Source organism: Sciurus carolinensis, chromosome 18, assembly GCF_902686445.1.
Source record: "Sciurus carolinensis chromosome 18, mSciCar1.2, whole genome shotgun sequence".
In the NCBI taxonomy this organism is placed as follows: domain Eukaryota; kingdom Metazoa; phylum Chordata; class Mammalia; order Rodentia; family Sciuridae; genus Sciurus; species Sciurus carolinensis.
In genome coordinates, this window is record NC_062230.1 from 9,422,914 (window position 1) to 9,447,310 (window position 24,397).

The following is a 24,397-nucleotide window of genomic DNA, read 5'->3' on the forward strand; positions in this document are numbered from 1 at the left end:
TACCAGCAGACTGACCACAGACCCCCAGTGGAGCACCAACTGCCTGCTGTTGCCTGGAGGTTCTCTGCCACAGTACCTGCAGGTTTGGTTACACGTGGCTGCCGCCATTTTGAGACAACAGCCAGGCCCCGTAGGACCCCTGGCCGGACTGACTGAGCCCCGTCTCCAGGAGCCCTCAGCCCAACCAATCACTCCCTGCCTCTGTGGTCCTCACATCGATTGACTGCTCCCTGCTGCCAGGACCCCCAGACCAACTGACTGCGTCCTATCACCAGGACCCCAGACTGACTGATTCCACCGGCCTGCAGGATCCTGTACCCACACCAAACACACCTGACCTCCAGGACGCCTGCCTGACCAACCGCCCCCCACATGCAAGACCTCCGGCTGACCACATCCACACCCCAAGCTACAGCTCCCCATTTGCCAACACATTTGGAAGCCAGAGAGGCCATCTTGGATAATCCTGGAAGCCGGAGCTCCGATCATTAGGTGGGGCAAATCCCATCCTGACACGCCTGCTGGAGACTTGAAGCTCATTGTCAGGTACCTCTCATGCATCAGGTTACTGAAGACGGGAGGTTTCATTACTACATGACTGTTATAGTGTAGATTTTCCTTCTTCTCCTTATTGAACAATTTTAAGTTTTTATTTCTTTACTTTTCTTGCTCTCTTTTCCTTTTGTTTACGTGTTCCCTCAGAGTCTTTCTCCCTTTTTGCATGCTAACATCCAATTTCTTTTGATTACACTCTCAGCCTTTCTATTATCTAGAACTTGTGTATATTCTTTTCTTATCCCATTAACAGCTATATCCTACATCCCTCTGCATCCTCTTTGTCCTTCATTAGAAACTGCAGACCTTATTGCAAATCTGTTTGTTATACTGAAGATAATATTTGAAGTCATTATGTTTATTATGACAATTTTGTTATTGTCCTCATAGGGGTTATTTGGTCTAGGATTGCATAGTGTCTGAATTGGGCACTGCTAATATTAATCTCCCCTTAAAAAAAAGGTTTGGAAACCTATAGGGCCACTATAGGACTATAGGGGGAAATCTGCAATACCCCAGATTGCACTGCTAGAGGGGAAGATATGTGAACAACATGAAAAAACAAGGGAAGAAAATGATCCAAACAAATCTAGATTCTATATTAATAGAATCCAATGACAGTATGTCAGAAAAGGACTTCAGATTATACATGATTAAGATGATTTACAAAGCAAAGGATGAGTTAAGAGAGCAAATGCAGGCAATGAATGATAATACCAATAGGCAGTTGAAAGAGCAACTGCAGGAAGCAAAAGATCATTTCAACAAAGAGATAGAGATTCTCAAAAAAAAAAAAAACCAAACGAAAATCCTTGAAATGAAGGAAACAATAAACCAAAATAAAAAACTCAATGGAAAGCATCACCAAAAGACTAGACCACTTGGAAGACAGAACCTCAGACAATGAAGACAAAATATTTAATCTTGAAAATAAAATTGCCCAAACAGAGAAGATGGTAAGAAATCATGAATAGAATCTCCAAGAACTATGGGACATCATGAAAAGACCAAATTTAAGAATTATTGGGATTGAGGAAGGCACAGAGATACAAACCAAAGGAATGAACAGCCTATTCAATGAAATAATATCAGAAAATTTCCCAAACCTGAAGAATGAAATGGAAAATCAAATACAAGAGGCTTACAGAAGACCAAATGCACAAAATCACAACAGATCCACACCAAGGCACATTATAATGAAAATGCCTAACATTCAAACTAAAGATAGGATTTTGAAGGCTGCGAGAGAAAAGCATCAGATTACATATAGGGGGAGACCAATATGGATAGCAGCACACTTCTCAACCCAGACTCTAAAAGCTACAAGGGCCTGGAACAACGTATTTCAAGCTCTGAAAGAACATGGTTGCCAACCAAGAATCCTATACCCAGCAAAACTAACCTTCAGATTTGAAGATGAAATAAAATCCTTCCATGATAAACAAAAGTTAAAAGAATTTACAAATAGAAAGCCTGCACTACAGAATGTTCTCAACAAAATATTCCATGAGGAGGAAATGAAAAACAACAATGGAGGTCAGCAAAGGGAGGAACTACCTTAGAGAAAAACCACTCAAAGGAGAAACTAAGCCAACTTAAAAACCAAAAATAAGCCCAAATGACTGGGAATACAAATCATATCTCAATAATAACCCTGAACGTTAATGGCCTAAACTCACCAATCAAAAGACATAGACCGGCAGAATGGATTAAAAAGAAAGACCCAACAATATGCTGCCTGCAAGAGACTCATCTCATAGAAAAAGACATCCACAGACGAAAGGTGAAAGGATGGGAAAAAACCTACCACGCACACGGACTCAGTAAAACAGCAGGGGTTTCCATCCTTATATCAGATAAAGTGGACTTCAAGCCAAAGTTAGTCAGAAGGGATAAAGAAGGACATATCATACTGCTTAAGCGAACCATAAATCAGGAAGACATAATGATAGTAAATACTTATGCCCCAAACAATGGTGCATCCCTGTACATCAAACAAATCCTTCTCAATTTCAGGAATCAAATAGACCACAACACAAAAATTCTGGGTGACTTTAACACACCGCTGTCACTACTAGATAGATCTTCCAAACAAAAACCAACAAAAGAAACCATACAACTCAATAACACAATCAATAACTTAGACTTAATAGACATATAAAGAATATTCCATCCACTTTCTTCTCAGCAGCACATGGAAACTTCTCTAAAATAGACCATATGTTATTCCACAAAGCAGCCTTTAGGAAATGCAAAAAAAATAGAGATACTGCCCTGTGTTCTATCAGATCATAATGGACTGAGAGTAAAAATCAATGACAAAATAAAAAACAAAAATTACTCCAACACCTGGAGACTAAATAATATGCTACTGAATGAAACATGGATAACAGAAAACATCAGGGAGAAGATAAAAAAATTCTTAAGAGGTCAATGAGAACGACGAAACAACATATCAAAAATTTCTGGGACACTATGAAAGTGGTACTAAGAGGAAAATTCACTGCATGGAGCGCATTCCAGAAAAGAATGGAAAGTCAACAACTAAATGACCTAACATTACAGCTCAAAGCCCTAGAAAAAGAACAGAGTAACAGCAAGGGTAGTAGAAGACAAGAAATAATTAAAATCAGAGCTGAAAACAATGAAATTGAAACAAAAGAAGCAATTCAAAAAATTGACAAAAAGTTGGTTCTTTGAAAAAGTAAACGAAATAGACAAACCCTTAGCCACACTAACAAAGAGAAGGAGAGAGAAAACTCAAATTACTAAAATTCGTGATGAAAAAGGAAATATCACGACAGACACCACTGAGATCAGAACATAATGAGAAGCTACTTTGAAAATCTGTATTCCAACAAAATAGAAAATACCGAAGACAATGACAAATTTCTAGAGACATATGCTCCTCCCAAACTGAACCAGGAGGACATACACAATTTAAACAGATCAATATCAAGCAATGAAATAGAAGAAGCCATTAAAAATCTACCATCCAAGAAAAGCCCAGGACCAGATGAATTCTCAGTCAAGTTCTACAAGAACTTCAAAGAAGAACTCATTCCAATACTTCTCAATGTATTCCAGGAAATAGAAAAGGAGGGTACCCTACCAAACTCATTCTATGAAGCTAATATCACCCTCATACCCAAACCAGGCAAAGACACATCAAGGAAAGAAATTTTAGACCAATATCCTTGATAAATATAGATGCAAAGATCCTTAACAAAATATTGGCAAACCGTATCCAAAAACATATAAAGAAAATTGTGCACCACGATCAAGTGGGGTTCATTCCTGGAATGCAAGGATGGTTTAACATCCGTAAATAAATAAACATAATCCATCATGTCAATAGACTTAAGGATAAGAATCATAGGGTTATTTCCACTGATGCAGAAAAAGCATTCGACAAAATACAACACTCCTTCATGCTCAAAACACTAGAAAAAATTGGGATAGAAGGAACATACCTGAACATTGTAAAGGCTATTTATGCTAAGCACAAGGCCAACATCATTCTTAATGGAGAAAAACTGAAACCATTACCTTTAAAAACCGGAATAAGACAGGGATGTCCTCTTTCACCACTTCTATTCAACATTGTCCTCGAAACTCTAGCCAGAGCAATTAGACAGACTAAAGAAATTAAAGGGATACAAATAGGAAAAGAGGAACTTAAGCTGTCACTATTTGCTGATGACATGATTCTATATTTAGAGGATCCAAAAAACTCCTCCAGAAAACTTCTAGACCTCAATGAATTCAGCAAAAGAGCAGGCCATAAAATCAACATGCATAAATCTAAAGCATTTTTAAACGCAAGCGATGAAACATCTGAAAGGGAAATGAGGAAAACAACCCCATTTGCAATAGCCTCAAAAAAAAAAAAAAACTTGGGAATCAATCCAACCAAAGAGGTAAAAGATCTCTACAATGAAAACTACAAAACATTGAAGAAAGAAATTAAGGAAAACCTTAGAAGATGGAAAGATCTCCCATGTTCTTGGATAGGCAGAATTAATATTGTCAAAATGGCCATACTACCAAAAGTGCTATACAGATTCAATGCAATTCCAATTAAAATCCCAATGACGTACCTTACAGAAATAGAGCAAGCAATCATGAAATTCATCTGGAAGAATAAGAAACCCAGAATAGCTAAAGCAATCCTTAGCAGGAAAAATGAAACGGGGTATCGCAATATCAGAACTTCAACTATACTACAAAGCAATAGTAACAAAACGGCATGGTATTGGCACCAAAATAGACAATGGTACAGAATAGAGGACTCGGATGCAAATCCAAATAAATACAATTTTCTCATACTAGACAAAGGTGCCAAAAATATGCAATGGAGAAAAGATAGCCTCTTCAACAAATGGTGCTGGGAAAACTGGAAATCCATATGCAACAGAATGAAACTAAACCACTATCTCTCACCCTGCACAAAAATCAACTCACAATGGGTCAAGGACCTTGAAATCAGACCAGAGACCCTGCATCTTATAGAAGAAAAAGTAGGTCCAAAATCTTCAACTTGTTGGCTTAGGATCAGACTTCCTTAACAGGACTCCCATAGCACAAGAAATAAAAGCAAGAATCAATAACTGGGATAGATTCAAACTAAATAGCTTTCTCTCAGCAAAGGAAACTATCAGCAATGTGAAGAGAGAGCCTACAGAGTGGGAGAATATCTTTGCCACTCATACTTCAGATAGAGCACTAATTTCCAGAATATATAAAGAACTCAAAAAAACTCTACACCAAGAATACAAATAACCCAATCAACAAATGGGCTAAGGATATGAACAGACACTTCACAGAAGAAGATCTACAAGCAATCAACAAACATATGAAAAAATGTTCACCATCTTTAATAATAAGAGAAATGCAAATCAAAACTACACTAAGATTCCATCTCACCCCAATTAGAATGGCAATTTTCAAGAATACAAGCAACAATAGGTGTTGGAGAGGATGTGGGGAAAAAGGTACACTCATACATTGCTGGTGGGGCTGCAAATTAGTGCAGCCACTCTGGAAAGCAGTGTGGAGATTCCTTAGAAAACTTGGAATGGAACCACCATTTGACCCAGCTATCCCACTCCTCGGCCTATAACCAAAGGACTTAAAATCAGCATATTACAGAGATACAGCCACATCAATGTTTATAGCTGCTCAATTCACAATAGCTAGATTGTGGAACCAGCCTAGATGCCCTTCAACTGATGAATGGATAAAGAAACTGTGATGTATATATATATATATATATATATATATATATATATATATATATATATATATTATACAATGGAATATTACTCAGCTATAAAGAATAATAAAATTATGGCATTTGCAGGCTAATGGATGAAATTGGAGAATATCATGTTAAGTGAGATAAACCAATCTCAAAAAACCAAAGAACGAATGATCTCGCTGATAAGCGGATGATGACACATAATAGGGGGTGGGAGGGGGGCAAGAATGGAGGAAGGAGGGACTGTATAGAGGGAAAAGAGGGGTGGGAGGGGTGGGGGGGAAGGAAAAAATAACAGAATGAATCAAACACCATTACCCTATGTAAATGTATGATTACACAAATGGTATGCCATTACTCCATGTACAAATAGAAACAACATGTATCCCATTTGTTTACAATAAAAAAAATAAATAAAATAAAATAAAAATTAAAAAATATATTAATGTGAAAAACTGGGGGAAATGATTACTATCTCTAAAATCAGGGTATAACTTCAACATTTTAGACAACAAATATGCAAAGTAGTGAACTTATCAATCAATAGTATTGACAGAAAAAGTGTAATTATCAGATGAGCATAAAGCAAGTATTGGCCTTATGCATAGAAACAGAAGCAACCCAAAGATCTACAGTCAAAAGGCAGAAAGTAGCAAAAAAATACCCAGAACAGAAGCTATGCTAAGGAAGTTATTGCTTTAATTACGATATTCTTGAGAAGATAAAGGCAAAACCCTGGTGCCAGGAAGAAGAGAGGGGCAGAGAGAAGAAGGGGATACAGGGGGAGGTAATCACAGATAGGGAAGTAGGGAGGAAGAGAAAAGAAGAAAAATAAACCCAAGAGAGCAATAAAGGATAAAGGAAGAAGGGAAGTGGAGATCCAGCAGCATAGCCTTTGATTATGACCAAGCCCCACCCTCAAAGATGACGACACAGTCACACAGCATTCAAAGAAGACATACGGTTTCTTAATTCTGTGGTGAGGATGTGTTTTGCGGCAATAAGAAGCTCCTTCCTGAGGTGCGCAGTCTCTGCTGGACAATTCGAAAGTAACTGTAACATTCCTTTCACCATCTGCTGAGAATACTTAGTCACCAACTCCTGTGAAAGTAAGAGTAAAACGATAGTCACATTGCTGGGGTTGTTAAGAAAAAAACAAATTCTATCAGCTTTTTAAAAATTCAGAAAAAGAAAGTTTGACTCAAGGGACACTCAAAGTAACAGGTCTGTTAAATGAGGTATATCCAAGAAGTGTCAACTCTGTGTGTGTGTGTGTGTGTGTGTGTGTGCGCGCGCACGCGCAGTGCCCTTCAGAAAGAATGTACGGCAACACAAATAGTCATTCTTTTACGTAGTGGGACCGTGGATGTCATCTTTGTACTTTTCTGTGTCTTCTGAAGTTTCAACACATGAATATGTTACTTCCTTATTAGAGGAAAAATAAATGTTGAAAAGTGTTCAAAAAGTACTCTTCACTTGGTCATCTCGTGATGGTAAGTTGAGGATGACACCAGAGATAATACTAATAACAGAATGGCTCCAATCACAGTCTCCCCTTGAAGGGTCTGTTCACCAAGAGAACCTAAGCATCAAAGGATTAAAAAAAACTGAATTAGGAAGCCAAATGTTCTGTTTTCTTACTGTAGGTTACCATCCTCTAGTTAAATATATGAAACAGGAGAAAAAAAGCTTAAAAAATTTTTGAAAGGTAGTTTTATTCTAAACAATTTAAAATGTGCTTTCATTTTTATTTTCCTAAAGTAAATCCTTACCAAAAAAATAATTACAATTCCATAGCTATAGACCAGAAATAAACTTATTCCGTACTTCAGAATAACCATGACTGCTGACTACTCAAGAATTTTATTCAAAAGTACTGTATGACTAATGGGAGAATAAGATCTATTTTTTTCAAGTTCTTACAACTTAACTAAGACCACAATTACAAGTGAAATCAAAACAAAACAAAAATACTCTACAGGCTCCTTGAAAAAGTACTTGAAACTTCTATCATGGTTTTATTTGGTAAAAAACACAATTTAGTTCCAACCTCTCCCACACCTATTTGCCTCAACCATAACTTCAAACAGCAGCAGATCAGTGAACCAAATATGTCCACATGGAAATCTATGTGCAGATGTTCTATTATAAGAGCTTTATTCACAATGGTCAAATATAACACAGGCAAATCCATAAAGACAAAAAATATCTTAGTGGTTGCTAAACTAGAGTCTGAGAAACAATAAAATTGACTCTTAAAGGAGTTTCTTTTGGGGGGAGGAACAGTTGTACAGAAAAAAAAATGTGCAAGTAAACTAAAAACCACTCTATTTTATGATGTGTGAATTCTCAATAATGCTGTATTCATATATTAATGTCCTAACTCCCAATGTGACAGTATATAGAGTAAGGAAGGGTCTTTAGGAGGTGAATTTAAATAATATCAGAAGGGTGAGAAACTAATTTGACAAGAATATGGCCTTAAGAGGGGAAGATCTCTTCACCTCCTGAAGACCCAGCAAGAAAGCAGACACCGGCAAGCAAGGAAGCAAAGTCTCACTAGAAACCAAACCCTACCAGAACCTTGATCTTGGACTCTAGCCTCCAGAACTTGGAGAACATAAATTTATGTTGTTTAAGCCACCTAATTTGTTTTTTTTAAAAAAATATTTTCTGTAGTTGTAGATGGACAGCATATCTTTGTTTATTTTTATGCAGTGCTAAGGATCAAACCCAGTGCCTCTAGACAAGCATTCTACCACTGAGCTACAGCCCCAGCCCTTTATGTGAGTTTTGTTAAGGCAGCTGAGCAGACTAAGAACTACCCAGTAATAAAAGTATTTAAGCCTTGACAAAATAATAAGGACAAATCTCAGCACTGCTGCTAAGTGAAACTAATTACATACACTATATGATTCCATTTATTTGACACTGGAAAAGGCAAACTGTAGGGACAGAAACAGATCAGAGCTTCCCAGAGACTGGAGATGTGAGGAAGAAACTGATTACAAATGTACATGAGGACATTTTATTGGGCAATGAAAATGTTCTACATTTTGATATGTTGATGGTCACCAACAATAAACAACTATCAATTTGAAGAAGTATATACTCACAAACTGTGAATTTTATTATATGTAAATTATAGCAAAACAAAAGTCAACGAACTTACCTGGTAGATTCTAATGATATAAGCTAAAAAGGACAATGTTTTAATCTGGGCAGCAATGAAGTCAGCATACAACTCCTTGTTGTAAAGCTTATGTTGCCTTAGGGAAGTGAATAAAATTTACATATTAATTAGCTCTTACTCTTTAATTAATAGGTTAGTAATTAATTACTATATATAACAATTACTAAGCTCAAAAGTCTATTTCTACACAGACCAGAACAACACAGCAGCAACATAAATGCTTGTATATTTTTATGCAGTTCCAAGTAATATAAAGGGGTAAGGACCCAAACCAAACAGTTGGACAAATCAGTCCATAGCAGGGACAGGAATTCCATAAGGCCAACACTGGACCAATCCACTCCAACACAGAAAATTAGTGTACCAACTGGCTCACTGTAAGCCCTATTCTGGGGCCCTGTGGGTTGTTAGAAGCAACTCCTCATTAGGTCCTGCTCTCATATGCTTCTGCCAGACAGGCCTCGAATCAAGAGAGTAAGTCATAAAGGTCTAAAGAGGAATGCTCTGCAGTGAAACAAGCCCCCCAAAATGAATACAGCTGGCCTGTTCAGAGATTCAAGGTTTCAGGGTAAAGGGCACCAGGAGTTAGAGAACACTCCAGATCTCATGTTGACACCTTCAAGGGACAAAGGCTGGGACATCCCACAGAAACAAGTGAGTGCAGTAGTGCCTAATGACATTTCCAAACTTACAAGATAACAGAAACCAAAATATCACATCTTTTCAAAACAAGGAACTAAAATAAATATGATTACTATTATTGAAACACCCAGTCAAAAGCATATATAATTCTACCCAAAATGTTAATACCCCAAATTTTCACATCTTTAGAATAACAACAGCCAGTGTATTATTAGTTGAAGGTAAAGGTACTGTTGCAGTCAGTAACCCACCATCAGAAATCTCACCTGGCTTGTGCAGATACCTGAATTGCAATGGTATTCATGATCAAGGGCACAAACTCAGCAACAACATTGTGGATATTCAGTTTGTAGAGCTAAAAGCAAAAACATCAAATTTTCATGCTTTTACATTCTGCTCAAGAAAATTATTTGGCATACCAAAGAAACCATGTAGCCAGTATGTCTGTCATACAAAAAATTAGATGTAAATTTTGTCATAAAGCCAAGATGCTAATAAGCAGTACACATACCTGGTACATTAATACAACAATGATGGGCAATTCTGCCAAGACTTTCAAAGAAAGTGATCCTCTTGGAATGATGGAATGCTAGAAGCCAGAAAGAGGAAAGACTGGTTATCACTGTGGCATTTACAATAGCCTCAATAAGCATCACCACATTAAAATAGAGAAAACATCTTATAAATATCTATAACAAAAGATCCAAACTATTTTGAAAACAAGGTACATGGAACTATCATTTAATAATATAAAGGTTTTTATATTTTGGGACATAATTACTATAGTAAAAACTTCAGGAAAAATATGTAAAAATGGGGCTGGGGAGATAGCTCAGTTGGTAGAGTGCTTGCCTTGCAAGCACAAGGCCCTGGGTTCAATCCCCAACACCGCAAAAAAAAAAAAAAAAAAAGTAAAAATGAAGTCAAATCACCTAAGAAAAATTTTAAGTCAATATTATTTTACTTAAAACAATTGCAAAAAGGATCAAAAACACAATTTGTGGGTTGGGATATAGCTCAGTTGGTAGAGTGCTTGCCTAGCATGACAAGGTCCTGGGTTCAATCCCTAGCACCTCCCCAAAACAAAATAAAACAATGTATTAGCAGTATTATCCAAATATACTTAAAAACAGAAGCCGTTTATAAGAAATAAAAGAAAGAATTGAGTGATCTTATTAAGGACTCTCAGAATAGGTAGTGTAAATGTCAGACCCAAAAAACAAATGTGCAATGGATGTGAACAGACAAGCAGAAAGAAGAAAAAGAAAAAATAAAGACAAAGGGAATGATACACAGCAAAGTTACTAATTTAAGAAGTTCAAAGGAATGAAAGCTTTATTTTTAAAGAATTTTACCCTAGCACAAACTGAAACTTTCTACACAGTCATTTCAATAAAACAAATACCAATATTAAAGTATTCTTAATTCAATTGTATGAACGTAAATCACGGGTGTGTGTATTGAGCCTTTACTATGTGGCAGACGCTACAAAATAATAACCTGCAGACAATACCAGCAATACCTTGACAAAAATCCCACAAAACAGGTTTTCCTGATAAGAGGAAAATTAAGGGCAGAACAAAGGTTCAGGAACTTTCCCAGAGTGAGAAAACTTCTGCCCCAGAGCCCTTGCTCTCAGTTACTGAACTACAAGTTCACTGGGACTTTCAAAGGACTCGATTACTGTCAAAGGACTCAAAGCTAAGGACAGGCAGAATCCCCTACACCTGGCCTGCTGCGCTTCCCAGCAGAAGAGTCCAGGTTTCTGTGACAATTTCCTGGCATTGGTGGCGCCCAATGGTTCACTTTCCCACATTCAGGCTGCACAGCAGAACCAGGGATGCTCTGCCAGGTACACGTTTATTTTTCTTAAATGCCTCTAGGTGCATAATGAAAAATAAAAACTTAAGTGGCCTAAAAGATTAGTATCTCATTCCTCTACCTAAAGTCAAGGAGCCCCAGATTTAAAAAAAAAAAAAAAAATCCCAACAGAACAGCTGATAACACTTACCGTCCGGGTCTCACTGTCCTCACGCTCGGGATTGACTTTCACAGCAATTGTTGTTATCATACCAACCATTTCTGGGGGAGGCACTGTGTTCTCGGGGATCACCTGAGGGTTCTCAAAGTAGCGGTTCTACACAAAAAGAATAGAAAATGTTCTAAAGTCAAATACAAAATGCCTTACTAAAATACACCCAACACTTAGTGGAAGGAATCAAAATGCTTATAAAGTGTTCTTAACTATATAGAAAAAAAAAATTCGATGACATATTAAAGTACTGAAAATAGACACCACCTCCCCAAGGCTTCAAGACTATGAGCTCAACCACTTATAAAATTCACAAAGTAAAAAATAAAAACCTCAGTATCAAGGGTTGCTTACAAGTAAAAATAACAGGTCATTGATTTGCTTTTTTTCCAAAATTTCTACAAGAATATATTGTTACAATAAGAACAAAGAATGTAAAAAAGAAAAGAATATAAGCTAAATAAGATCAAAAGAACTCTTTTTTTGAATGATTGATTTATCAACCTAAGTTTTAACCATCACTAAACATTTCCCATTCTAAAATTAGCATCCCCCAATTATTTCTTCAACTAAACTATCCCAAATTCTCTTCGTAATAAGGAAATAAACAAATATGACTAATAAATTCAAACTATAGTAAAAACATACCACTACTTTTGGAAGCTCCTTATAAATCTGCTTCACAAAATCCAAGAAATGATGAATCTTAAAAGAAAAAAAATATTTATCAACAAAAAATGCTTTCAATAAGAAAAACTTTAATAGTTTTAATGTATAAGAACTCATAAAACTGGTAAGTAAAATGTCAGACAAGATATAACTAGGCAGTTAATAAGAACACACAATAAGAAATACAAATGCAAGCTTGCCTTGCAAGCACAAGGCCCTAGGGTTCAGATTCCCAGCACCGCAAAAAAAAAAAAGAAAAGAAAAGAAAGAAATACAAATGCAAAAGACTAGTAAACAGAAAACAAGTTTCTAATTCAGAAATTTGTTTTTAAAAGAGCAAAGGAATTTTGCTTGAGACTCTCATACTACTGAGGGAATCATAAACTTCTGAAAACTTTCTAGAAATCATCTTAACAATACACATCAGGAGCATTAAAACATTAAAACCTTTGACTCTAACTCTACTTCTACAAACTTATCTATAAAACAACTTCAACCATAAACAAAGATGCTCGATAACCATCATAAAATAAAAAAGTACATATACCTTAAGTATCTAAAAAATAAGAACACCCTTAGGAATATTATGCACACTTTAAAAATTAACCTTATAGCCAGGTGTGGGGACAAATGATTGTAATCTCAGCAAGTCAGGAGGCTGAGGCAGAATCACAAGTTCAAAGTCAGCCTCAGCAACATATCAATATAATATCTCAAAAAATTTAAAAGGATTGAGGATTTATGTACCTCAGTGGTAAAGCACCCGTCAATCCTCAGAACTAAAATTTTTAAATTAAATAAAAAATAAAAAACAAATTAACTTTTTTTAAGTTGGGCATGGTGAAGCACACTTATCATCCCAACTATTTGAGAGGTTAAGGCAGGAGGTTCACAAGTTCAAGACCAGCCTGAGCAACTCAGTAAGACCCTATCTCAAAAAATAAATAAATCAAAAGATTTGGGGATGTAGCTCAATGGTAGAGCATCCCTGGGTTCAATCTTCAGTATTGAAAACAAAAACAAAAACAAAAATATGATTGGGAAAATGCTTATATATAAAATAAATCAATCACAACAAAATATTACATGCAGTGTTATCAGAAGTATGTGAAAAAGATACACATTAAGTGAGAAAAAGGAAAGAAAACCACAAAGATATTAAATACTGGACTGGGGAAATAGCTCAGTTGGTAAAGTGCTTGCCTTGCAAGCATAGGGCCCTGGGTTCAATTCCCAGCACCGCAAAAAAAAAAAAAAAAAAAAAAGAAATTCTCTTAATTATGGTTTAAGACAGTGTGCTTATTGCTTACTGTAGTAGGGAGATGCCAATCATATACAAATCTTCGGACATTTTGAAAACATATATAACTATCCCCAAGTTATGGAAAAGGCTCTAAAAGGCAATGAAGTCACCCAATGTCACTCAGAGAGTTGCAGAGTTTAGATCCAAATCCAGCTGACTTCAGAATTCCCTTGTCCAACCTCAGATGTGTACATACCAGAAAAGTCCACACAGACCTGCTAGCCTGACTGGTTAATACATTTAAACTACTGAATAAATTCAGCAAGATACTGATAACATACATTTTTCAAACATCCCTGGTGAATCCACAAAGAATTGCCTCCATCTCGGGCTATATATTCTACACGTCACAGTATTTGTTCAATTAACTTTTAAAAAGTTATAAATTTATATAACAGAAGGAAATTGTTGACACTTTATAAATGCTATCAGGATAAACAACTTACTTCTTGTGTGATTGGTGGCCTGAATTGTTTGTGTAGCTCAATAATTATTCTTAGGCAGATAAGAACATTTTCTTCATTTTCAGTCTTTAAACAAACAAATAAAAAAGGCATTTTTAAAAAGTTGTGCTTCTGAAGACATTTTAATCTCAAGATTAAAAACCAATTTTCTAAGCATTTTATGCAAACACACCTTCTGTCAACTAATTTACATAAAATTTGCTGAAAATTCATAAGCCCACAGAACTCAGCTGTCCCAAACAGAATTCTCCATGGTCTTTCGGGAACTATCTGAAGGGCATCCCACCTGCAAGCTTGTGAGAATGACACTCTGCCAGGTGGATACACTAACATATTTGGCAAGTCACACCATAAACGAACATCTTAATGGCCAAAGTGATCATTGTTCACTGCGTGGAAATACAGGTTGAGCACCCCTAAACCAAAAAAATGAGATTCCAAACTTTCTGAACATTTGACATGATGCCCGAAGCAAAAAAGTCCATATCTGACCTCATGTGATGGGTCATACTCAAAACAGAGGTACACTAAAAATACTGCATGAAATTACCTTTTGGTTACATGTATATGAAACATACATGAATTTCATATGTAGACTTGGACTCTATCTCCAAGACATCTCATTAAGTATGTGCAAATATTAAAAAAAAAATCCAAAATCCAAAATACTTCGAGTCCCAAACATTCAGGTAAGGGATACCTGTACTGCTGAAAGACCAGGAAAGGACACACTACTGGTTCACCATGGACTGGACCCTGGGCTGAGCACTTTACAAATGGTCTGAAAATGAGGGGTACCATTCACATTTTACCTATGGGGAAGTAAAGACTCAGGGAAGTTAAGTAATGTGGCTAACATGGTAGAGTTAATAAACAGCAGAGGAAAGATATGAATCCAACGCTAACCCTCTTCAAAGTTCATCTTTCCAAAGAGCCCCCAAACACATCAAGACTAAGAAGAGCAAGAAAATAATACTAGGAATTCATTCAACAAGCACCAAATGGATTACCCAAGAGTTCATGACCTTCTTCATATGAAAGCACCTACAACTGTAAAGTACTGTGCTTGAGAGACAAACCAGAGAAAGCATAGCGCAAAAAAACCCTGTACTGTGTATTCTGACCACCACCCAGGTCTAGTCAATTCCCAGTGACAGACCCCCCCCGCCAAAAAAAAAAAACTTCAAATAAGTAGTCTTTCTCAAAAGGAAATGGGGGAAGTGAACATAAGATACATTTTTACTCAAATGAGAACTTTAGTGAAAAGGAAACAGTTGTATAGTACTGAATTTTATTAAAAGAAAACCATTAAAATAGTTTTGAATATGGCTATATAATAAAAATTTTTAAATGTTACCTCTAAAAAGCGAAACATCACGGACAAAACATTTTTTGTATGCGGACGAAGATGTTCATTAGTTGGTATTCTGTGAATTATTTCAAGTACTAGCTTCCGTAGTTGCTGGCAAAGAAAAATAAAAATGTAAAGATAAAATATATTCAAGAGTTCCAAATTAATTGTCTCTCATTCTACAAGTGTCACACAGCTTTCGGCACTGGTAACTACCATAAAATAAGATGGGTCTAATTTTAGAAATAGTCTGATAAATTATTTAAATGTAATCCAAAGTGTGTACTGAAAACTTTTTTATTTTCAATATTTCTACAAGTATGTACCAAATCAACTAAGCTAATCCTTCCTTTCACAACTTATCAGTATTTCTAGCAAGAGGACATGGCAGGTGAAGATGCAGGACATTTAAGATGAAAAAGCAAAATGTAATCTGAACTGAGTTTGAAGTCTCCCCTCATCATCTCAGTTTAGCTCCCACAACCCAACACGATCTCATTCCCTTGGGTCAAAGGACTAGTTACAATGTTAAGATATACTAAGCTTTCAGGATTCTGTCTGTGGAGCTAATAATCTGGCAGGTTGAATATGTAAGTTCTTAAATTGGTACAATACAAAAATTCTCCTTCAGCAATAAATTGATATTATGGCAATATTTTAAAATTTGTTTTTAAGAGTTGAAATAAAGAAAAAATGGTATAATGGGAATGTTCTAAAATTATCAAGTGGAGACAGGATATGAAGAATGGTGTTAGAGAGGAAAAAAATGGAATTACTTAAGAGCTGAGAATTAAAATTTAATAAAATTAGTATTGGTCATAGGTGTGAAAAGTGGTGTCAAATTAATTTTTTCCTTTGTACATATTTGAACTTGTCTACAATAACAGAGTATGCATATATACATCACCAACTGGCAAACAGAAATAATTTAAATTGTAAAAGAAATGGCCTAGCAGAGCACAGTAATCCCTGTAAATACGGAGGCTGAGACAGGAGAATCCCAAGTTCAAGGTCAGCCTCAGCAACTTAGCAAGGCCCTAAGCACTTAGTGAGACTCTGTCTCAAAATAAAAAATACAAAGGGCTGAGGATGTGGCTCATCAATAAGGCACCCAAGTTCAATCCCTAGTACAAAAAAACAAAAAAAAAAAAAACCGAGGCTAGACAAAACAAATCCCAAGGAAGCAATGGTTTTGACAGAGTTATCCAGAAATGACAAAACTTTTCATTTTAAGTGGAACCATAAGTTTTCTGAGTTGTTTTAATTCATCAATGTTTGTGATCCTACAGCATGTCATTTTCCTCTCACTGATACTTTTTAACAGATTACCTGGGCTGGTTTCTCCTGAAGAAACTGGACTTCTCCATCTTGGAGAAATGTAAGAAATCGAGGGATGATATGTTCTAGGAATGTAGAGTACTGAGGAGACGATGTTACATTCTAAATAGGCAAAAATAAAAGAAAACTCCCCTAAGTTATATGCATATATTGCATTTCAAATTCACATTGCATAATAACCTCAAAGTAATATAAAACATTTTCACAGAGCCAACAGTAATATTGAGTACTTTTAGATGTTTTTGTGATAATATAGTTTTAAATAAATTAGGATGATTATTGCTTCTGAAATCCAATTCAAGAGAGAACTAAATTTACTATTAAAATTAGAGGTACTGAGCAGGGCATGAGTATAAAAAAAGCTAAGAAAAATTCAGTATGATGGGGGAAAGAACATAAGAGAAAGGGGTTAAACTTTTACTATCACGATTGTGACAAGCTGGCAAGGCAAGGCATCTGGCAAGTTAAATGCAGGGTGCAAGGTAAAGTTTTGGGGTTGCTACAAGGCAAGGAGGTGCAGGCCTAAATTCCCAGGGACCAGCAGGCTGAGGCAGGATGATTGCACGGCCTCATCAACTTAGTGAGGCCCTAGGTTGTTTAGCAAGACCTTGTCTCAAAATAAAATAAAAAGGGCTGAGGATGTGGCTAAAGCACTCCTGGTTCAATTCCCAGTAAACCGCCCCCACAAAATGATTTGGGATTGTCTATCACATATGTTAATCTTAGAAGTCTATAAAGGATGGGACAGAAAAACTGGCAAAAATCAGAAAGCAATGTGATGCCACAGGAGAAGAGAGGAGCTACTACAATTCCTGGCTTATGCAACAGAGTATCAGTCTCTCAGAGCCAACTCCATGCACAGTTTGTGGGGCTCCAGTCACACAGAACACCACATGGGGGTGAGGGCAGCCCCCCCACATAGTACAGCACCGAGTTTCTCCCAAGTGGACTGTAAGTGTCACCTTTCATCCCAAAGCTAAAGACATTTCATGAAATACTTGGATTCAAGGAAAATCGAGAATCAATAAGTGGCTGGGGAGATAGCTCAGCTGGTAGAGTGCTTGCCTCGCAAGCACAAGGCCCTGAGTTCGATCCCCAGTACCGCAAAAAAAAAAAAAAAAAGAATCAATAAACAGGAGATGGTTCCAACTGAAAAGCTTTTTCACAGCAAAGAAAACAATCAATAACCTGAAGAGAGAACCCACAGAATGGGAAAACCTTTGACACCTGCACCTCAGATAAAACATTAATCTCCAGGATATATAAAGAACTGAAAACACTTAACACCAAAAAAAACAAATAACACAATCCCTAAATGGGCAAAGGAAGGAACAGGCACTTCACAGAAGAAATACAATCAGTCAACAAATACATGAAAAAATGTTCAACATCTCTAGCAATTAGAGAAATGCAAATCAAAACTACTCTTAAGATTTCATCTCACCCCAGTCAGAATGGCAATTATGAAGAACACAAAAAACAATAAATGTTGATGAGGATGTGGGGAAAAAGGTACACTCATACACTGCTGGTGGGACTGCAAATTGGTACAATCATTCTGGAAAGCAGTATGGAGATTCCTCAGAAAACTTGGAATAAAACCACCATTTGACCCAGTTATCCCACTCCTCAGCATATAACCAAAGGACTTAAAATCAGAATACTATACTGATGCAGCCACATCACTGTTTATAGCAGATCAATTCACAATAGCTAAGCTATGGAACCAACCTAGGAGCCCTTCAACAGATGACTGAATAAAGAAAATGTGGGGTATATTCAAAATGGAATATTACTCAGTCATAAAGAAGAATGAAATTATGGCATTTGCTAGTAAATGGATGGAACTGAAGACTATCATGCTAAGTGAAATAAACCAGTCCCAAAAAACCAAAGGCTAAAAGACAGAATGAATTGGACATCACTTTCCTAAGTTCATATATTTATTCATAAGAGTATAACCACATATCACGTACAACCACAGGATCTTAATTAGAGTAAGTTATACTCCATGTATGTATAATATGTCAAAATACACTTCACTGTCATGTTTTTCTAAAAAGAACAAATTTTTTTAAAAAGGTTTCAAGAAAAAGAGAGGCAAGATCTAAGTTAGGATGCAGAACTAACTTCCACATTATCACAAAGTCAAGCACTTTTACATTATAGCTCATATTACCTACTGATTACAGAGTTTTCAAATATGAACTTCTCTTTAAAAAAAAAAAAAAATTCATGGAAGGCCAGGCATGATGGCACATGCCTGTAATCCCGACTACTCAGAAGTTGAAGCAGGAGGATCCCAAGTTCAATGCCAGCCTGGATAAGTCAGTGAGATTGTCTCAAAATAAAAAGGGTTAGGGGTGTAGCACAGTGGTAAAGTGCCTGCCAGCACTCACAAGGTCCTGGGTTCTATTCCCCAGTACTGGAGGCAGGGGCGGAATACACACACACTCACAAACACACATTTTGTTTTTGTCAACTACTGATGATGACCATTCTAGTATTTAAATCTTTGAAGAACTCAGTCAACTGAGTTCTGAATTTATTTGAATCAAATGTTTATATCACACAGATTTCAAAAGTCACTATTTAGAAAAGTTCCCAGTACACTGCTCCACTAACTTAATCCTGTTAATCAATGCATCTGAGACAAAAAAAGCCAGGAACTCGCCTGCTAAACGTCACACAATAAAAAGGAGAGTAAAGCCTCAGAACCTTAAAAGGGCCAGATCCTAATCCAGCTCACATCACGCCAACATGTGCTTGTTCCTGCAGGCTTAGAAGGTGCCCCAGGATTGCAGCCTCTCAAATAAACTTGCCAGGACTATGATTCTCTCATAGGGGTCCTTCCAATTAAATGTAGAACAGAGACATCCTTTTCTATCTTCCACCTCTTTTTATATGAAATTTTTAACAGCTTACTTAAGTAACTTGGGCAAAAGAAAAAACTCTTAGGGCTGGGGTTATAGTTCAATGGGAGAGCACTTGCCTAAAGTGTGAGGCAATGGGTTCGATTCTCAGCACCACATATAAAGTCTATCAACAACTAAAAAATATTTAAAGAAAGAAAAGACAAATCTTAGCTAGATTTCTAATATCTCACAATTTTGTTCTCAGCTCAAAGCTAAAAGTTCTTCAAAATTTCTATTAAAAAACAAATGCAAACTAAAATACTGTCCATTAGTATAAATAGAAAAGTACAGAATTCAATCCTACTGGCATTTCTTTTTCTTTGTTTTTGTAGTAGTAGGGATTGAACCTAGGATCATTGGACCCTGAGTACATCCCAGCCCCTTTCATTTTGAAGCAGGCCTAATTTGCCCAGGCTGGCCTCAAAACTTGCAATCCTCCTGCCTCAGCCTCCAGAGCAGCTGGGTTACAGGCATGCACCACTGCGCCTGGCTTCCCACTAGCATTTTTTAATCTTTATTAGCTCAAAAGACCATGCAGAAGCTAAAAAACATAGTATTTACTGTTCCTAATCCTATTAACTCCATGAGAAAGATTTTATTATCCACACATTAAAATAAGAAGTATGACTTTCCCATCTGCTTATCAGAATAACCCAGATGATCCATAAAGTTAGGCAAAGGGATAACTTTCTTCAGGGGTTGGACAAGAGGGAGTACTAGACCATGATCTCCAAGAGAAGGGAAATTCTCAAGTTGAGCCCCATGAATACCACGGACCTCTGCCTAGGTAATTTCCTTATTACACTCATCAAACTGGGACCAAGTAAAGCCCAGGTCTGAGGTGGGGAGGCAGAGCCCCAGAGTAAAGTGAAGCACTGTAGTAGGGTAGGGGGATGACAATCTTCTGTAAGCCCTTCAGGCCTTGACTGAGGGCTGAAATGCACAAACAGGGGAACACTACCTAAACTATGGAGTTAGGATTGAGAACTAAATGGAAATACTAGAAATCTAACAAGGTTAGAATGTTGGAGTTCAGGTCTCAGGAGAGTATGCAGACCCACTTAATACCATGAAACGACTCAGATATCAGAGATACAGCTGAAGAAGGACTATACCCTAGAGCAAGGCCTATTCTAGACCAGTCCCAACAAAGCCAAGTCTACAAATTTAATGAGATCAGCCAACAACTGAACAGCCTAGGACAACAAAAACATCAATACTCATCAGAAGGAGGTAACCCAATCTGGAATCCTTACAACATTCACACAATGTCCACTGTATAATAAAAAATTACTAGACACACAGAGAAACAATGATCCAAAGTCAAGAGAAAATGATCCTTAGGCAGCCCAAATGTTGAACTTAGTAGACAAAGACTTTAAAGCAGCCATTATAAATAGTCATGTACCAAATAATGATGTTTTAGTAAATGATGGACTACATACATAATGCTGGTTCCTAAGATTTTAAGGAAGCTACAGCTGGGTGTGGCTGGCACACCTGTAATCCCAACACAGGTAAGAGAATTGCAAGTTCAAGGCCAGCCTGGGCAACTTAGAAAGATTCTGTCTCAAAGAATGAAAAGGGATGGGGATACAGCTCAGTAGTAAAGCTCCTGCCCAGCATGTGCAAAGCCCAGGGTTCAATCCACAATACCACAAAACAAAGAAAGAAACTGAAAAATGTTAAATATCAAGCAGACTGGAGATGAGAAAAAAATATTCAATGAACCTGAAGAGACAGATGAATGGATATTTTCCAATCTCAGAACAAAAAAAAGAAAAAAAAAAAAAAAAGACTGAAGGAAAAAAAGAGAGAGACCTGTGGGGTAACATAAAATTACAGAAAAGTGAGGCCCAGAAGAGAGAAACTGCTTGATCAAGATCACAGAAGTCTCTTGTAATAGAGACAGAAGTGATATCAGATCTCATTCCATAACAATACCCGTCTATTACCTGAACTTAACACACTCAAAACACAAGTCTGAGTGCATTTCAAAAGAATATGCCTAAGAGCGCTACCATATTCAAAAATGAAAACATATTAAAAACAACCAAAACAAAACCCAGTATTCCTCAAGGCAGTGAGCAGTTCATTATCACTAATGTGAGGAAAATGAACAATGTGTACAAAGTTTCAAATTTCAGTTCTGAAATACAATAAGTTAATAAGTTACAAAGAATGATTTTTGAGTTACTAAAAAGACTTTTCAGCAGCAACAGGAGAGCACAGAGGAATGTCTAACTTAAAAAGAGAAATAAAAAATAAAAAGTTCATACCTCAAAATTTTCACTAACTTCTTGCATCATTTTTAACTTTGTTTCATCAGCTGTAAGTGACAAAACAAACCATCAGGTAATTGAAATTATGTTAAGGATGTTCCTAAAATTCCTGGGTTTAATAATTTAAGAGAAGCAATCAGATCTTATCAGTTTGACTGTCATGGCCCAACATAAGACACATAGCTAATTCCCTATGATCAGTCACACACTCATACTCCCAGACATACATGTGCATGCACAGACAAGAATACAGATAGATACACACACACACACACTCACACGTGCCTCTTTGGGGCTCCAGCCAGTACTACTCATCATTTTGCTTCTCCACCAGGCAAAGAAAGGAAAACCGGAGTAGAAGTTACTATTTAGCGCAATGTGCACATCTTTTGAACTGAAAAGGCTAAGTCATATTAAAGTATTTCTTAATGACAGAAAAGGTCAACTTACGTGTATTTACATCTGTAAGAGCTGCCACAAACTGAAGGTATTTTTTCATCAGGGTGGTTTGGTCAACCACCGTGGCCCTTGTGTTGCAACGAACGCCATTGTTTCTTTAAAGCTGGTTTCTTTTTCAGAAGAAAAATGTCAGGTCCATGAGTTCACCCAGTCTACAAAAAGAAAGAAGTATATGGTTAGCCAACTTATCAAGGGTTCAGGCTCACAACCTCTGAAAATCTTACCCAAATGCCTGTATTCATTTAGACTCTTCTGTATTAGTACAGAACGAACACTACTCCCTCTGCTCTTTTGAAAATAAATTACCCAAACTCATTTTGTCTAAACATGATTTTTCAGATATAGAAGCTTCTCTTTCCTACCATATTTTCCATTTTTCCCTAAGCCAGGTGTTGGCCAACACTTTCTGTAAAGAGCCAGACAGTAAATATTTTAGTGTTTATGGCTATGCAGTCTCAGTACAACTACTTATCTCTGTTGCAGCCAGCAAGGAGTCAGAGACAACATTTAAATGAGTGAGAACATCTGTGATCCAATGACACTTTATTTATGGATACTAAAATTTGAAATTAATACTCATTTGTCATAAAATATGATTCTCCTCCCCCCCCCCTTTTTTTTTGCCATCCACTTAAAAAATATAAAAACCATTCTTAGCACCAGGAATGTAGGTTAGTGCTAGAGTGCTTGACTAGCAAGCACAAGGCCCTGGATTTGATCCCCACTGCAAAAAATAAATAAATAAAAACTAAAACTAAAAAACATTCTTACTTCAAGGGCTGTATGAAAATAAGCAGCAGGCTGGATTTGATGTGCTGACAGTAGTTTCGCAACCTCTGCCCTATAGGTGATTGGCTCTCAAACTTCAGTGTACATTTAAAACTTCAGCATCCATTATCATCATGGGGCCAACTGCTACCCCAGGGACTGAAAGGCCCAGGACGCTGTAAATTTTGTTTGCACCCAAGGCACACCCGGCACTCAAAATCTGCTCCTTGAATGAATGCATGCTTCAAGAAGCACCTGGCTGAGTGGGAAACAGGTAGGTGACCAAACTTTGAGAACTCCTGTTCCAAGCTGACATAGAGATGGAGATTGGTTTCCATTTTAAGAGTAGTCACAAAAGCGTGCAGGGAACCTGGTGAAACTGCTTTTATGCATCCTCCTTGCATTATTTCACTCTGCATAAGAGGTGGTTTGGTTTTTTTCTCCAACAGACATACCAATAATCCCTCTGCAGGCCCTGCAGCTGACAGATGGAAATGAACACCCTGACACCAGAGAGCTCCTGCTGGCCACTCTCAGAGACACCGAACACATATCTCGGAGGCTGAAAGGGTGCCCATGGCTAGGAACAGCCCACCAGACGCCCAATCCCCGGCTCAGGGCAGGAAAAGTCACTATGGGCACCAAGGCGAGAGGTTCTGTCAGTCCTGCCGGGCAACTCAGCAACCGCTTGCCCCTTTCAGGTCTCACTCCCTCCTCCAAACGGACGCCGCACATCCCATCCCCGACCCCAGGAACCCAGGACTCCGGGTGACACCCTCTCCTTGAAGACGAAGCCCCCTGGTCCTGCCCAAACTTTCCCAAGTCGCGGTCCCCTCTTTATTACGGAAGCCGTCAACCCTGCCATTTCCCAGGTCCCCGAGGGAAGCCAGGCGCCTCTTCCCGCGGGGCCCTGACGTGGAGGAATGTTTGGCGTTGGGAAGCTCCGGAGGCCGAGGGCTCAGGCCCGGCCGCCAGGCCACCGTGCCCGGATCCAGGTGGAAGCGCAGGGTCGACGCCGCGCCCTCGCCAGGGGCAAACCAGCCCGCCGCGCGCCGCCCCGCCCCGCCGCCGACGCTCCCGCCGCGCCCGGCCTGAGGCGGCGCCGCCGGGCCGGAGGGGGCGCTGTGGTCTCCGCTACCTTCGCTCTCCACGTCGGGGCCGATGCC

The 24,397-nt window shown here is 37.8% G+C and overlaps 1 protein-coding gene across 1 annotated transcript in view; it reads right to left on the minus strand.

The window, feature by feature from the left end:
- The window catches only part of Trrap (transformation/transcription domain associated protein), a 113,330-nt gene extending 90,777 nt beyond the window's left edge, over positions 1–22,553 (minus strand). Inside the window, 12 exon segments of the mRNA XM_047532927.1 lie at positions 6,778–6,916; positions 8,988–9,084; positions 9,917–10,005; positions 10,162–10,239; positions 11,662–11,787; positions 12,331–12,387; positions 14,101–14,184; positions 15,476–15,580; positions 16,799–16,909; positions 22,002–22,051; positions 22,455–22,529; positions 22,532–22,553. Of these exon segments, the coding sequence (XP_047388883.1) occupies positions 6,778–6,916; positions 8,988–9,084; positions 9,917–10,005; positions 10,162–10,239; positions 11,662–11,787; positions 12,331–12,387; positions 14,101–14,184; positions 15,476–15,580; positions 16,799–16,909; positions 22,002–22,051; positions 22,455–22,529; positions 22,532–22,553 (1,033 nt within the window).
- Between the last annotated feature and the right edge of the window lie 1,844 nt (positions 22,554–24,397).